Below are 15,502 nucleotides of genomic sequence, written 5' to 3'. Positions count from 1 at the left end.
GCTTGGGGGAGGGGAGAGAGAGAGAGAGAGAGAGCTTGGGGGAGGGGAGAGAGAGAGAGCTTGGGAGAGGAAGAGAGAGAGAGTGAGCGAGCTTGGGGGAGGGGAGAGACTTGGGGGAGGGGAGAGAGAGAGAGCTTGGAGGAGGGGAGAGAGAGAGAGCTTGTGGGGGGGGGGAGAGAGAGAGTGAGCGAGCTTGGGGGGGGGGGTGGAGGAGAGAGAGCTTGGGGGGACGGGGGGGGAGGAGGAGGAGAGAGCTTGGGGGAATGGGGAGGGGAAGAGAGACAGCTTCGGGGGGGGGGTAGAGAGAGAGAGAGAGAGATGGGAGGTGGGGGAGAGAGAGCTTTACGGGGGGGGGGAGTACTTGTGGGGGGGGCAGAGAGAGAGAGAGAGCTTTGCGGGGGGAGGGGCGCAGAGAGAAAGAGAGCTTGGCGGGAGGAGAGTTTGGGGGAGTGGAGTGCAGAGAGAGAGCTTTTGGGGGGGTGAGGAGAGAGAGCTTGGGGGGGGGGAATGAGAGCTTGGGGGGGGGGAATGAGAGCTTGGGGGGGGAATGAGAGCTTGGGGCGGGGAATGAGAGCTTGGGGGGGGGGGGAGCAGAGCGAGAGCTTGGGGGGGCAGAGAGAGAGAAAGAGAGAGAGCTGGGTGGTGAGAGAGAGCTTGGGGGGGGCAGAGAGAGAGAGCGCTTGGGGGGCGCAGAGAGAGAGAGAGCTTGGGGGGGCGTGGTGCGAGAGAGAGCGCCCTTGGAGGGACAGAGAGAGAGAGAGAGAGAGAGATCTTGGGTGGGGCAGAGAGAGAGAGAGAGAGAGAGAGCGAGCTTGGGGGGGGGGGGAGGCGCAGAAAGAGAGAGCTTGCGGGGGGGTGAAAGAGAGCTTGCGGGAGGTGAGGGCAGAACCCAGAAATACTCTGGAATTTCTTGGGAAACCTCAAATATGCAGAACTGGGCCCGCACATTTTGGGTAAGCTTCGGCTGACTAGACTCTGTCACAAATATAGTAAAGTATTGTTAGGAATTTCTGGCTTGTTGCTCGAGGGGTGGAAGGAGTTTCTACTGAAAAATAGAGAATTAAAGGTCTTATCTTTTTAATACTAGTAATGGTTACAACAGATGTATTGAGTCCAAAAAGAAAATTAACATTTTCAATGAATGCAGTTGTATGCAGTTTTAATAGTGAACACTTTCAGCACCTGAAACTCCCCCACAACTGCTGTGATTGCTTCGTAAGCTGCTCCACGAGGAGCCAAGATCATACTTTTTTGATGTCCTTCAACAAGAATTTCAAATTTTGGGGCTTTTAACATTGGATGTGCAAAGATATGTTTTATGAAGGTTCTCTAAAAGTCATTGTAAATCTACAAATGTGTGTATGTGCATACATACATGTAGAAACTCTGATACTAGCCTTTGGTTTGAACAGAACATGGTGAAGGATCTCTGTACTGGTCTGAGTTACCATAACATCTCAAAGAAATCCAGCTGTGCAGCCATTTTGAGATTAAAAAAAAGATTTAATTTCAGCAATTTGGTTGTCTATTAATAAATCTCTCTACACCGTACATGCAGGCATAACCTGGCAGCAATGGTGTCCCACAATAGGAAAAGATGCGATTTGACATGGCTGTCCCAGTTTTATTAAAAACTCTATTATGAATGTTGGGACTTGCTATTTGATAATAGACCTGCAAGTTTAAAGAAATACTCCAGAGATAACTCATTAAAATTATATAACAGCATAGTGAGCTTTGTCTGCCAGAAATAAGTTTAAAGTTACCTTTGTGTGTTATTTTTGCTTTTAAATTGACAAAATGTAATTTTGTGCAGCAGAATCATTACAATCATTACATTGTGTCCCTGTTCAGTTTTTAAAATGCTACAACATTCATAAAAGTTGCAAGATAGATGAGAGGCTAGGGTACAAGTTTGTGGTTTCTTGGTTTAAGTGCTGACCTGTAATAAAATTTTATGAGAACATACATATTTTTCCCAAAAGTTCTTTTATTGTTTTCATCTCATGAAAATTGTAAAATGACCACTCACTGGGAAGGTAATATATTGTTATAATAAAACTTTACTTCAGATTGGTGCTTAACTAAGCACTAAAGTTGGAAGAACATGATGATTAGCACTGCCTCCCATATTATAGCCTTGAGAGTCTGTAAAATGAGTATAGGAACAGTCAAAATGGCCACAAACATCTTGATATATGGGACAGATTCTTGTGGATTTAAGTGTAACAACACATGCAAGTTAAGGATAATTTAAAACAAAATATCTAAGCAACTGACAGATACCAGGGCAAGGAAAGAAAGAAAGACTTGCGCCTTTCGCGACTAGCGGATATTTCAAAGTGTTTTACAGCCAATGAAGTACTTTTGGAGTGTAGTCACTGTTGTAATGTGGGAAATGCAGCAGCCAGTTTGCGCATAGCAAGCTCCCACAAACAGCAATGTGATAAATGACCAGATAATCTGTTTTGTTATGTTCATTGAGGGATAAAAATTGGCCAGGACCCCAGGGCTATGATGGCATGGGATCTTTTACATCCACCTGAGAGAGCAGACAGGGCCTCGATTTAAGGTCTTATCTGAAAGATGGCACCTCTGACAGTGCAGCACTCCCTCAGCACCGACTGGAGTGTCAGCCTAGATTTATGTGCTCAAGTCCCTGGAGCGGGAGCTGAACCCACAACCTTTTGACTCAGAGGTAAGTGTGCTACCAACTGAACTACAGCTGATACATGCTCAGAAGTCTGATTTTTGCCTTAAAATTATTTGAAACTGCCAAACAGAACAAACATTATGTAATATTTTGTTAAAAAAATAATTTTATCACCTATTAAAAACAAAGAGGCATGGGCTAGAACTGGTGGCTGAAGTAATCTGAAAAATCAGTTCTTTACTACAGGCATTCTATGATAAAAACTTAAATATTAGGGCAAGTGAAAACACTCTTGAGGATGCATGGAACAAGAGCTCACCTTTGAGAACAGCCTGAAACATGAAAGCTGAAAACAGAATTAAAAAGATTAAAGAACCCCAAACTATGAGGCCACATACAATGCTGCCAGAACGCAGGACCCCACTCCAGTGTTGCCAGACCCTAGTTCCTTGAATTAGTGATCTTAGCCTAGGTGGAGATGGGGGAACTATAACTCAACTCAGTTCTGAGCTAGGGATCTGGAAAAATAATCAGCATTCTCCCTTTCAATCATTAGCCAGAGGTTTCCACCTCCCCACTGGGAAGCAAACATACTTGGACATGGATTGCGAGTGTGGCGGCTCTCATAGCTAAACAGTTTGACAACAGTCACTGTTACGCTTAAAAATAAAGAATGATGTAACGGAAGATTGTACGTGTTCAAAGGGGAACCAGATTCTGGCAAGAACGGGAGAAAATTGAACAAGTTCAAAAATAATCTCGCACACGGGTTCAGATAACAGCAAACTGCTGAGCTTCACTCAAGGTTTCTGATGTCATCTGCCACGTCAATGAAAATATTTTCTTGCAATCACTTCCTCATTAGACATTTACCATTTAATGTAAGCATACATAATAAGTTAAGTTTTGTTACACCATCATTTTTATAAATTGGATATTAGTAAAGAAATTCATAATCATAATTTAACAACTATCTTACAAAATTAGTAATCTAAAGTACTCACTTTTGGACTGTTGAGGGTTTGTCCTTAACACCAAATGCTCTTGAATTCAGAAAATGAACTGGGTGACAATCTTGGAACAGTTCCTAAAATTAAAAGAAGTGTGCAGATGAACCACAATAATGATAAGCATTCAAATACTGATATAGCTCCAACACCCAAAAAGCATTAAGACAACAATGCACGGAGAATATAAGTTGTTCTTAGCACATACAGCTGCATGTATGATGAATACCATCATGCCACACAAACCATCTGTGTGAATATGGGAATATGTCAGAACAGCATTTAAGAAATAGCTAAATGTTATAAGGCAAGAGAAAATGCCATAAGGCAAAAGAAACATTCTAATTTTAATACAGATTTTATAATATTTCAGAACAGTTAAGATCTTGAGCCTTGTCCTTCTGATTCCAGTACTTACGCACCAAAGTCCTTTTCATTGGGCTCAATTTTCCCCAAAGCTTTTTTTTGGCGTACTTGAAGAGTTACGCCCGTTTTTTAGGGACCCAAATGCGCCAAAATAAATGTTCTAAATTTCCCCGTTGGATTTCTTCATTTTGGCGTGGCCTAACCTGTCCTTTAGTTTTGGGGGTGGAACCTTGATCTGTGGCAAAAAGATCAGGTTGCCACAGTAACCAGGAACACAATGCAAGCTGAGGCTGCAAAATGAAACATACAGCCAGCTTCCAACACATTAAAACACATTGCATCAACTTAAAAACACATGAAAATATATTGCAGCAACTTACCTCCAATTATTAAAGCTGGTCCTGCTCCCCCGCCCCTAGCCCTGGCCGAAGGGCTTGCCGGTGCGCTCTCCCACCCCTTGTCCATTCCAAATGGCTTGCCGGTGCGCACCCCCATCCCTAGCCCTGGCCGAAGGGCTTGCCAGAGCACTCTCCCACCACTAACCCAGGTCGAAGAGCTTGCCGATGTGCTCCCCCGCCCCTAGCCCCGGCCGACTGGCCTCCCGATCCGCTTCCCCGCCCCTATCCCAGGCCGATGGCCTCCTCCCTCCCAGTCTCCGTGCTTAACTACACTAGAAAGGCTTCCCCCCACCCCCTCTCCCTCCTCCCCCACATCTCTCTCCCCCTCTCTCTTACCTTTCCTGCTGCTTCTGTCCGGGCATCTGTTGCACTTACCTGCGCCGATTTCTTTAACTCTCCAGAAGGTTTTTCTACAGAGGCCTAAGCAGAACTGGAGTAACAATTCACTAAATATATTCAAAAAGGAGTTAGATGTAGTCCTTACTACTAGGGGGATCAAGGGGTATGGCGAGAAAGCAGGAATGGGGTACTGAAGTTGAATGTTCAGCCATGAACTCATTGAATGGCGGTGCAGGCTCGAAGGGCCGAATGGCCTACTCCTGCACCTATTTTCTATGTTTCTATGTTTCTATGTTTCTAACTCTAGACTGGCCAAACTTGCCTAAAGGGCCAGAATTGATGCGGGTGGCAGGTTATGCCCCCTTTGGCTGAAAAAAAAATGTACCTAAAAAAATCATTACTAACTGAGTTACACTGGTGCAAATTGATTGGGGAAACTGTTTTTTTAAACTTAGGCCAAAAAAAGCAGGCTGCTCCAAAAAAAACAGTGCAAATTACTGGGGAAAACTGAGCCCGTTATTTTTACCAGTGACAATTCAGGTTGCGAATGGAGCAAGCTTAATTTTTTTGCAATGTCCCACATTTAATTGTCAGCTCAGTCATGCTTCAAAAATCTTTGGTCTTTGAATAAAGGAGAATGCAATTCTCAATTTTGTTGCCCAATATAACCATGGTTTAACACAACATTTGAAATTTCTGAGGGTTTTTTTTATAAATAGTTTATAGCACCTTTAGTGTGAATCAAACACTATATTGGCTCAGTGCTAAAGAAAAACATGCAAACTGAAAATGGGACGAAATGATTAAATATAAATGGGTAATATGTTTATTATATGCATGAAGTATTTGCACAGCTTAATCTTGGAATCAACTTAGGACAGTTAATTAGATTTATTTTAGATGAGAATTTGTACAAAATGTCAACAATGCCGGGATCAATATCCTCGCTGGGGGGGTTTGCTCATGCTGTTGGGGAGGGTTTGAACTAGATTGGCAGGGGGATGGGAACCTGAGAATATATTCAATCAGGAGAGAAGCAAAGCTGGAATTGGAAAGCAGAAAGCAGAAAGTGAATTTGGAAGACAGAGAAAACAAGGGCTAGAAAACAGACAACAAGGAAGTTTGGCAGTGCTAAATGGTATATACTTTAATGTAAGGAGTATAGGGAATAAGGCAGATGAGCTGAGAGCACAGAAAGGCAATTGGGAATATGATATTATAGCTATTACTGAGACATGGCTGAAAGAAGAGCAGTTCAACATTCCTGGTTACAGGGTTCTCAGATAGAAACATAGAAACATAGAAAATAGGTGCAGGAGTAGGCCATTCGGCCCTTCTAGCCTGCACCGCCATTCAATGAGTTCATGGCTGAACATTCAACTTCAGTACCCCATTCCTGCTTTCTCGCCATACCCCTTGACCCCCCTAGCAGTAAGGACCTCATCTAACTCCTTTTTGAATATATTTAGTGAATTGGCCTCAACAACTTTCTGTGGTAGAGAATTCCACAGGTTCACCACTCTCTGGGTGAAGAAGTTCCTCCGCATCTCGGTCCTAAATGGCTTACCCCTTATCCTTAGACTGTGACCTCTGGTTCTGGACTTCCCCAACATTGGGAACATTCTTCCTGCATCTAACCTGTCTAACCCCGTCAGAATTTTAAATGTTTCTATGAGGTCCCCTCTCATTCTTCTGAACTCCAGTGAATACAAGCAAAGTTGATCCAGTCTTTCTTGATAGGTCAGTCCCGCCATCCCGGGAATCAGTCTGGTGAACCTTCACTGCACTCCCTCAATAGCAAGAATGTCCTTCCTCAGGTTGGGAGACCAAAACTGTACACAATACTCCAGGTGTGGCCTCACCAATGCCCTGTACAACTGTAGCAACACCTCCCTGCCCCTGTACTCAAATCCCCTTGTTATGAAAGCCAACATGCCATTTGCTTTCTTAACCGCCTGCTGCACCTGCATGCCAACCTTCAATGACTGATGTACCACGACACCCAGGTCTCTTTGCACCTCCCCTCTGCAGCCTCACAGCATCCTCCTCGCAGCTCACACTGCCACCCAACTTAGTATCATCCGCAAATTTGGAGATACTACATTTAATCCCCTCATCTAAATCATTAATGTACAATGTAAACAGCTGGGGCCCCAGCACAGAACCTTGCGGTACCCCACTAGTCACTGCCTGCCATTCTAAAAAGTACCCATTTACTCCTACTCTTTGCTTCCTGTCTGACAACCAGTTCTCAATCCATGTCAGCACACTACCCCTAATCCCATGTGCTCTAACTTTGCACATCAATCTCTTGTGTGGGACCTTGTCGAACGCCTTCTGAAAGTCAAAATATACCACATCAACTGGTTCTCCCTTGTCCACTCTACTGGAAACATCCTCAAAAAATTCCAGAAGATTTGTCAAGCATGATTTCCCTTTCACAAATCCATGCTGACTTGGACCTATCATGTCACCTCTTTCCAAATGCACTGCTATGACATCCTTAATAATTGATTCCATCATTTTACCCACTATCGATGTCAGGCTGACCGGTCTATAATTCCTTGTTTTCTCTCTCCCTCCTTTTTTAAAAAGTGGGGTTACATTGGCTACTCTCCACTCGATAGGAACTGATCCAGAGTCAATGGAATGTTGGAAAATGACTGTCAATGCATCCACTATTTCCAAGGCCACCTCCTTAAGTACTATGGGATGCAGTCCATCAGGCCCTGGGGATTTATCGGCCTTCAATCCCATCAATTTCCCCAACACAATTTCCCGGCTAATAAGGATTTCCCTCAGTTCCTCCTCCTTACTAGACCCCCCGACCCCTTTTATAACCGGAAGGTTGTTTGTGTCCTCCTTCGTGAATACCGAACCAAAGTACTTGTTCAATTGGTCCGCCATTTCTTTGTTCCCAGTTATGACTTCCCCTGATTCTGACTGCAGAGGACCTACGTTTGTCTTTACTAACCTTTTTCTCTTTACATATCTATAGAAAGTTTTGCAATCCGTCTTAATGTTCCCTGCAAGCTTCTTCTCATACTCCATTTTCCATGCCCTAATCAAACCCTTTGTCCTCCTCTGCTGAGTTCTAAATTTCTCCCAGTCCCAAGGTTCGCTGCTATTTCTGGCCAATTTGTATGCCACTTCCTTGGCTTTAATACTATCCCTGATTTCCCTTGATAGCCACGGTTGAGCCACCTTCCCTTTTTTATTTTTATGCCAGACAGGAATGTACAATTGTTGTACTTCATCCATGCGGTCTCTAAATGTCTGCCATTGCCATCCACAGTCAACCCCTTAAGTATCATTCGCCAATCCATCCCAGCCAATTCACGCCTCATACCTTCAAAGTTAGCCTTCTTTAAGTTCTGGACCATGGTCTCTGAATTAACTGTTTCATTCTCCATCCTAATGCAGAATTCCACCATATTATGGTCACTCTTCCCCAAGGGGCCTCGCACAACGAGATTGCTAATTAATCCTCTCTCATTACATAACACCCTGTCTAAGATGGCCTCCCCCCTAGTTGGTTCCTCGACATATTGGTCTAAAAAACCATCCCTTATGCACTCCAGGAAATCCTCCTCCACCGTATTGCTTCCAGTTTGGTTAGCCCAATCTATGTGCATATTAAAGTCACCCATTATAACTGCTGCACCTTTATTGCATGCACCCCTAATTTCCTGTTTGATGCCCTCCCGAACATCACTACTACTGTTTGGAGGTCTGTACACAACTCCCACTAACGTTTTTCGCCCTTTGGTGTTCTGTAGCTCTACCCATATAGATTCCACATCATCCAAGCTAATGTCCTTCCTAACTATTGCCTTAATCTCCTCCTTAACCAGCAATGCTACCCCACCTCCTTTTCCTTTTATTCTATCCTTCCTGAATGTTGAATACCCCTGGATGTTGAGTTCCCAGCCCTGATCATCCTGGAGCCACGGGATAGAGAGGAGGGTAAAAAAGGAGGGGGGGGTCGCGGTATTGATTAAGGAAACAATTACAGCTGTGAGGAGAGATGATATGTTGGCAGGATCATCAAATGAGGCCATATGGGTTGAATTGAGAAACAAAAAAGGGTGATCACACTGCTGGGAGTGTATTATAGACCCCCAAACAGTCAGCGGCAGATAGAAGAACAAATATATAGACACATTTCTGAGAAGTGCAAAAACAAATAGTAGGGGATTTCAACTACCCTAATATTAACTGGAATAAAATTAGTGTGAAGGGTATAGAGGGGGCAGAATTCCCAAAATACATTCAGGAGAACATTTTAGCCAGTATGTAGCAAGTCCAACAAGAGAGAGGGCGGTTCTGGACTTAGTTTTAGAGAATGAAGCTGGACAGGTGGAAGGAGTATCAGTGGGAGAGCATTTTGGTGCTTGTGACTATAATTCAGTTAGATTTAGGACAGTTATGGAAAAGGACAAAGGTAGACCAGGAATAAAAGCTCTCAACTGGGGAAAAGTCAATTTTGCAAAGCTGACTGGAAACAGCTACTTGAAGGTAAATCAGTGTCAGAGCAGTGGGAGGCATTCAAGGAGGAGATACGGAGGATTCAGAGCAAATATATTTCCTTAAAGAAAAAGGGTGGGACTAACAAACCTAGAGCCCTCTGGATGTCAAGGGACAGGATGGGATAAAGAAAAAAAGGGAGACTTATAGCAGATACTGAGGGCAGAAGCTCGAGAGGAGTATAGAAAGTGCAGGGGTGCAATTAAAAAGGAAATTAGGAAAGCATATTGAGAGTATAAAATGCTGGCAAGTAAAATCAAGGAAAACCCAACGATGTTTTATAAATACATTAAGAGTAAGAAGATAACTAAAGAAAGACTAGGGCCTATCAGAGACCATAACGGTAATCTGTGTGTGGAGGCGAAAGATGCGAGGATGTTTCTTAATTAATACTTTGCATCTGTTTTCACAAAAGAGAGGGGCAGTGCAGACATTGCAATCAGGAAGGAGAAATGTGAAATATTAGATGAAATAAACAGTGAGAGAGGAAGTATTAAGGGGTTTAGCAGCTTTGAAAGTGGATAAATCCCCAATGCGGATGAAATGCATGCCATGACTGTTAAGAGAAGCAAAAGAGGAAATAGCAGAAGCTCTGAACATCATTTTCCAATCCTCTCAGATGTGGTGCCGGAGGACTGGCGGACTGCTAACATGGTACCTTTGTTTAAAAAGGGAGAAATAGATAGACCAAGGAATTGCAGGCAAGTCAGCCTAACTGCAGTGGGAAAGTTATTGGAAAAAATTCTGAGGACAGGATAAATCTTCATTTAGAAAGACACGATTAATCAAGGACAGTCAACATGGATTTGTTAAGGGAAGGTCGTGTCTGACTAACTTGATTGAATTTTTTGAGGAGGTAACAAGGAGGGTCGATGAGGGTAATGCCTTTGATATAGTGTATATGGATTTTAGCAAGGCTTTTGATAAGGTCCCACATGGCAGACTGATCATGAAAGTAAAAGCCCATGAGATCCATGGCAAAGTGGCAAGTTGGATCCAAAATTGGCTAATAGGCAGGAAGCAAAGGGTACTAAAATCGGCTGTGTGGTTGATAATGAAGAAGAAAGCTATAGACTACAGGAAGATATCAATGAATTGGTCAGGTGGGCAGAACAGTGGCAAATGGAATTCAATCTGGAGAAGTGTGAGTTAATGCATTTGGGGAGGGCTAACAAGTCATGGGAATACACATTAAATGGTAGGACACTCACAAGTGTAGAAGAACAAAGGGACCTTGAAGTGCATGTCCACAGATCCCTGAAGGTAGCAGGCAAGGTAGTTAAGAAGGCATACGGAATACTTGCCTTTATTAGCCGAGGCATAGAATACAAGAGCAGGGAGGTTATGCTTGATCTGTATAAAACACGAGTTGGGTCACAGCTAGAGTACTGCGTGAAGTTCTGGTCACCACATTACAGGAAATATGTGATTTCACTGGAGAGGGTACAGAAGAGATTTGCAAGGATGTTGCCTGGAGACTGGAGAATTTTAGCTATGAGGATTGATTGGATAGGCTGGGTTTGTTTTTTTTGGAACAGCGGAGGCTGAGGGGAGACCTTATTGAGGTGTATAAAATTATGAGGGGCCTAGATAGAGTGGATAGGAAGGACCCATTTCCCTTAGCAGATGGGTCAACAACCAGGGGGTATAGAATTAAAATAATTGGTAAGAGATTTAGAAGGGATTTGAGGGGAAATTTCTTGGTGGTGGAGGTCTGGAACTCACTGTCTGAAAGGGTGGTAGAGGCAGAAACCCTCACCACATTTAAAAAGTACTTTGATATGCACTTGAATTGCCATAACCTACAGGGCTACAGACCAAGAGCTGTAAAGCGAAATTAGGCTAGCTAGCTCTTTAGTGCGGACACGATGGGCCGAAATGGCCTCCTTCCGTGCTGTAAATTTCTATGATGTGGGGGGGGGGGGGGGGGGGAGGGGAGCATTTGTATTTAAGTAACAACACTTTTACATTGTAGGTTTCGGGATGCAGCACTCTGCCAGCTTTGCACTGCCTCCCTTTCCTATTTATACTTCCACCTGGTACTGTTCTCAATCAGGCACTGGGGCACTAATGGTGCCAATGAATCAGGCAGCAGCTTGCAAAAGCCAAGAAAAACTGGCTAATTTTGCTGCCAGAACAGGGGAATTTATGCAGTTCAAATCAGTTGCAGTTTTTAAATGTGAAAAAGTCTTAAAGTTTCTCTCCCAGCTTCCCCCCTGTCCTCCCCAAGCTCATGTTATCTCTCAGACCCACGTCCTGCTCAACCGACCTCACTCCCACAAAATTCCTGAACACTCGCCTTCCTTCCTTGGCTCCAATGCAAGCTGACATTGTAAATGGTATATTCTCCCGAAGCACTGTTTTGCTCCCATCACTCTTCTCAAAAAAACACCCTTGATCGCTCTAGACTCATTAATCATCCCATCTCCAAACTACTTTTCCTTTGTTGTTGGCTCCCTGTAACCCTGTTTGAATCCCTCCATCTGTCCCCACCCATGACACTAAAATGTTCTTGACCAAAGTTACAAACCACATTCTCTGTGGACTGTGATGCATTATCCCTCTTCATCCTCCTCAACATCTCCGCAGCCTTTGATGGTTGATCATACCATCCTCCTCCAACGTCTCTCCTCTAGTTGTCCAACTCTGGACTCCGTGGGGCTGTCTTTGCTTATTTCCACACTTACTTATCCAATCATAGACAGAACATTTGCAGCAATAGCTTCTTTTCCCAGACTGCACTATCACCTCCAGCACCCCCCAGGATCCAGATCTGGCCTTCTCTTCTTCATCTACATACTGTCCCCTGGTGACATCATCCACAGACATGGAGTCTGTTTTCACAGGTACTCCCAACTCTACATGTAAATCATCTCCCTTGACCCTTATCTGCTTCTGTACTGTCATAATGCTTGCCTGTCATCCAGTTTGGAATGAATCTACATGTCATTTTTGGCTCCCACCACAAACTCTATTCCCTTGCTACTGACTATAACCTAGTCCCTAGCTAGCGTTACAAGCAGAACTATGTTCACAACATTGATATTCTGTGACCGTGAGCTGAGTTTCTGCCCTCATATCTTGACCATCACAAAGACTGCCTAGTTCCAACTCCATAGATCACCTGCCACTGCCTCTACCTCAGCACATCTGGTGCTGAAAGCTTCATACATGTCTTTGTCACCACAAGATTCCAGGGCTGGAATTTTCTGGGGTTCATGCAGGCACAATCAGAGGTGGATTGGGTGGGAAATTTGAAATAAATTGTACTGGGTCAGAAACTGAGCGTCATCCTGCCCCCAAGCACCTTTCCCTCGGGCGCGTTTTCAGGTGCACTAGCGACCCAAACGGCGGAGGTGGGCGACCTAATTCAAATCATTATCACCTTGTTGTCAAACCCTTAAGCACCTTTTTTTTAACCTACCTTTCAAATTTCTCTGGCTGCCTACGGGATTCACGCAGCTCAATCTGTCAACTTGAGGCATGAGTTGAATGACCATTGCTCCTGCTGATTAGGTGGCAGCATGAAATGCACTATAAAAGCTCCCACCTGATAGCTGATCACTTTCCTCAGCAGAAGCTGTTGCTGACTGTATTCCCAGCACAGATTTAGCTTTCTACAGGCTGCAAATGTTCTGAAACAAAGTTGCCATCCAGTCTCACCTCATTGGTACAAACTGTCGCACCATTGACACATTGCTTTTCTCATCTCTACGTGACCTGCCATCTATTCCATCAGCATGGTTGCTGTTTATACTGTCTCACCTTGGTCCTCATAATCGAACCACACTGAGCCCCAACATCAGCAGCACAAGGCATACTGCAGCACTAACAACCTTCTGCTCATGCTCAACAGTACAGAGGGCATACAGGCAGAGGATGAACTTGCTCAACATGATGGAGCAGCGGCCCCAAAGCAGGCTATCATGGCAGATCGTCGCAGACATTTGCACATTGCTCGAATAAGACCTGCAATCCAGAGGAGTGGGGGGACATGCCTTACCAGTGGCTGTCAAAGTCACCAGCGCACTCAACCTCTTCTCCTCAGGCTCCTTCCAGGTATCTGCAGCAGACATTTGAGGCATCTTGCAGTTGGCTGCCCACAGATGCATCACACAGGTCACCGATGACCTCTTTGACAAGTCAGCCAATTATATCAACTTTGCCACTGATTAAGTCAATGTTATTGTGCGGGCACTCGGCTTTGCCACTCTGGCTGGCTTCCCACGAGTGCAGGGCATTATCGACTGCACACATGTGGCCATCAGGTCACCCCATCATAACCCAGGGATCTTTGTCAACCGCAAGGGCTTCCACTCCCTCAATGTGCAGCTGGTCTGCAATCATCATGCATGTGCACGCGGAATTCTCTGACAGTTGTCATGACTCCTTCGTCCTTCACCAATTCACCCATGCTCAGCTCTTTGCCCTTCCAAGCAGACTTTCCGGCTGGCGGCTTGGAGACAAGGGCTATGCGCTGAAGACATGGCTCATGACACCCTTGAGGAGGCCAAGTACTGAGGCCCAGGAGAGATATAATGAAAGCCACATTTCCACCAGATGTGTCATAGAGCAGACAATAGGCATGCTCAAAATGCACTTCAGATGCCTTGACAGATCTGGAGGAGCCTTTCAGTACACACCAACCAGGGTCTCCAGAATCATTGTGGTTTGTTGCACCCTGCACATGTAGCAAGGATTAGTGCTGTATGAGGAGCAAGGCACTGAGCACACAGCCTCTTCAGAGGAGGAGGACCAGGAGGAGGATCATCAGCTGGAAGACGAGGAGGAGCAGGAGCAGGTGGGCAAATCCCACCAGCACCCAAGCACATTGCTGACTGGGAGGCCGGGGGTGCCCTCACCATTGCCTGATTTACTTAATTTTATGCAGTACACCCATATCGCTGGCACATCCTGCGCCAGGTTGGCACCACCCCACAGCAACACCATAAAGGATCCCTACAATGACCAAGCCATCCCTTTCACACTGACCACCATTGTTGAAGGTACTGTTATGTCCCACCATTCACTGCAACTGACTAGGCCACTTCCAAAGGTGCACACAAATTAGTTCAGGACAGGAAAGTGGTGAAAATGAAGATTTTTATGGTTGGCATTACATTAACGGAAACTTGACATTAACATTGAATAAAACACCCAAGTTGCTACCCTTGAGAATCTACTTTTGTGTCATGTTTCTCTTAAGGGTGCTTCTATGAGGTGCTACCTCTGTGGCTTCAGCAGAGATAGAGGCAACCTGCTCACTTCCCTGCTGTGACTGCTTAGATGCTTTTGGTGGACTTCCTCTGGATTTTGGAGCCCGTGATGGCCCGCCTAAGCCTGCTCCTCCTGCGACTCTGCAGGGGCAGACTCGGCCATTGTGATATGAGGAGCTACCTGGGGCTGTGACTAAGGGGGTGACAACAGGGGAGAAGTGCAAGCACTTTGAGAGGTGCCCACACTACCATGTACCCTCTCACCATCATCCCTCTCGTGGGCCACCTGCACTTCCCTGCTAGCAAAGAGCTGGAGAGCACCTTGCTGCATATCAGTGGGGTCATGATGACCCACGTCTATGCTGACATCCCTCCTAGAGAGGAGGTCTATGAGCATCTGCCTTCTATTCTCCATAGATACCATGTGTTCCTGTGAGAGGCGCATTAGCTGCTCAATGCAAGTGGTCATCCTAGCCACAGAAGAGCCTACAGTTGTCATCACCTGCAACATGGTGGTGCTCATGTTGGAGATGGACTCCTCCATTACAAAATCTGTCATAGCCCCCTGCACTTCATCCTGCACCTCCAGCATCACCCTCTTTCTGGATGGCGCCCCGAGACTCAGCGTCTGGATGCAGCTGAGCAGAGCTGGGAGTGTCTTGTGCCCTCCGGTGCCTGTCTCCACCATTTGATCTTGCTCATTTGTGATGTGTGACAGAACAGGTGACAACACTACTCTATCTCGCGTGGGATCCACCAACGTGTGCGTTACTGCATTGGTGCTGAGTGGCTTATGTCTGGATGCTCCTCTAAGGACTTGTCTTCCTCTTCCTCCTGGATAGTGGGGTGGGGTGGGGGGGAGGGGGGTCTTTGATGGAGCTGTGGGAGAGTAAAGCGATGAGTTAAATATGCTATATGTAGAATGGGTACAGATACCACTATGCACCTGATGACCATTCGGTGGCTGATGACTTCGATCCCCATATGAGTGACTGA

General features: G+C 45.2%; 1 protein-coding gene across 1 annotated transcript in view; it reads right to left on the bottom strand.

Annotated features, from left to right (window-relative positions):
• Window positions 1-15,502, bottom strand: part of LOC139255865 (kinase non-catalytic C-lobe domain-containing protein 1) — a 308,421-nt gene that overhangs the window by 16,441 nt on the left and 276,478 nt on the right. The window contains exon 27 of the mRNA XM_070874040.1: window positions 3,658-3,740. Within this exon, the coding sequence (XP_070730141.1) occupies window positions 3,658-3,740 (83 nt within the window). The remainder of the gene's footprint in view (window positions 1-3,657; window positions 3,741-15,502) is intronic.

This window comes from Pristiophorus japonicus, chromosome 3 (genome assembly GCF_044704955.1).
Source record: "Pristiophorus japonicus isolate sPriJap1 chromosome 3, sPriJap1.hap1, whole genome shotgun sequence".
Taxonomy (NCBI): Eukaryota; Metazoa; Chordata; class Chondrichthyes; family Pristiophoridae; genus Pristiophorus; species Pristiophorus japonicus.
The sequence above is the reverse complement of the archived record's forward strand: the minus strand, read 5'-3'. Positions and strand labels throughout refer to the sequence as shown.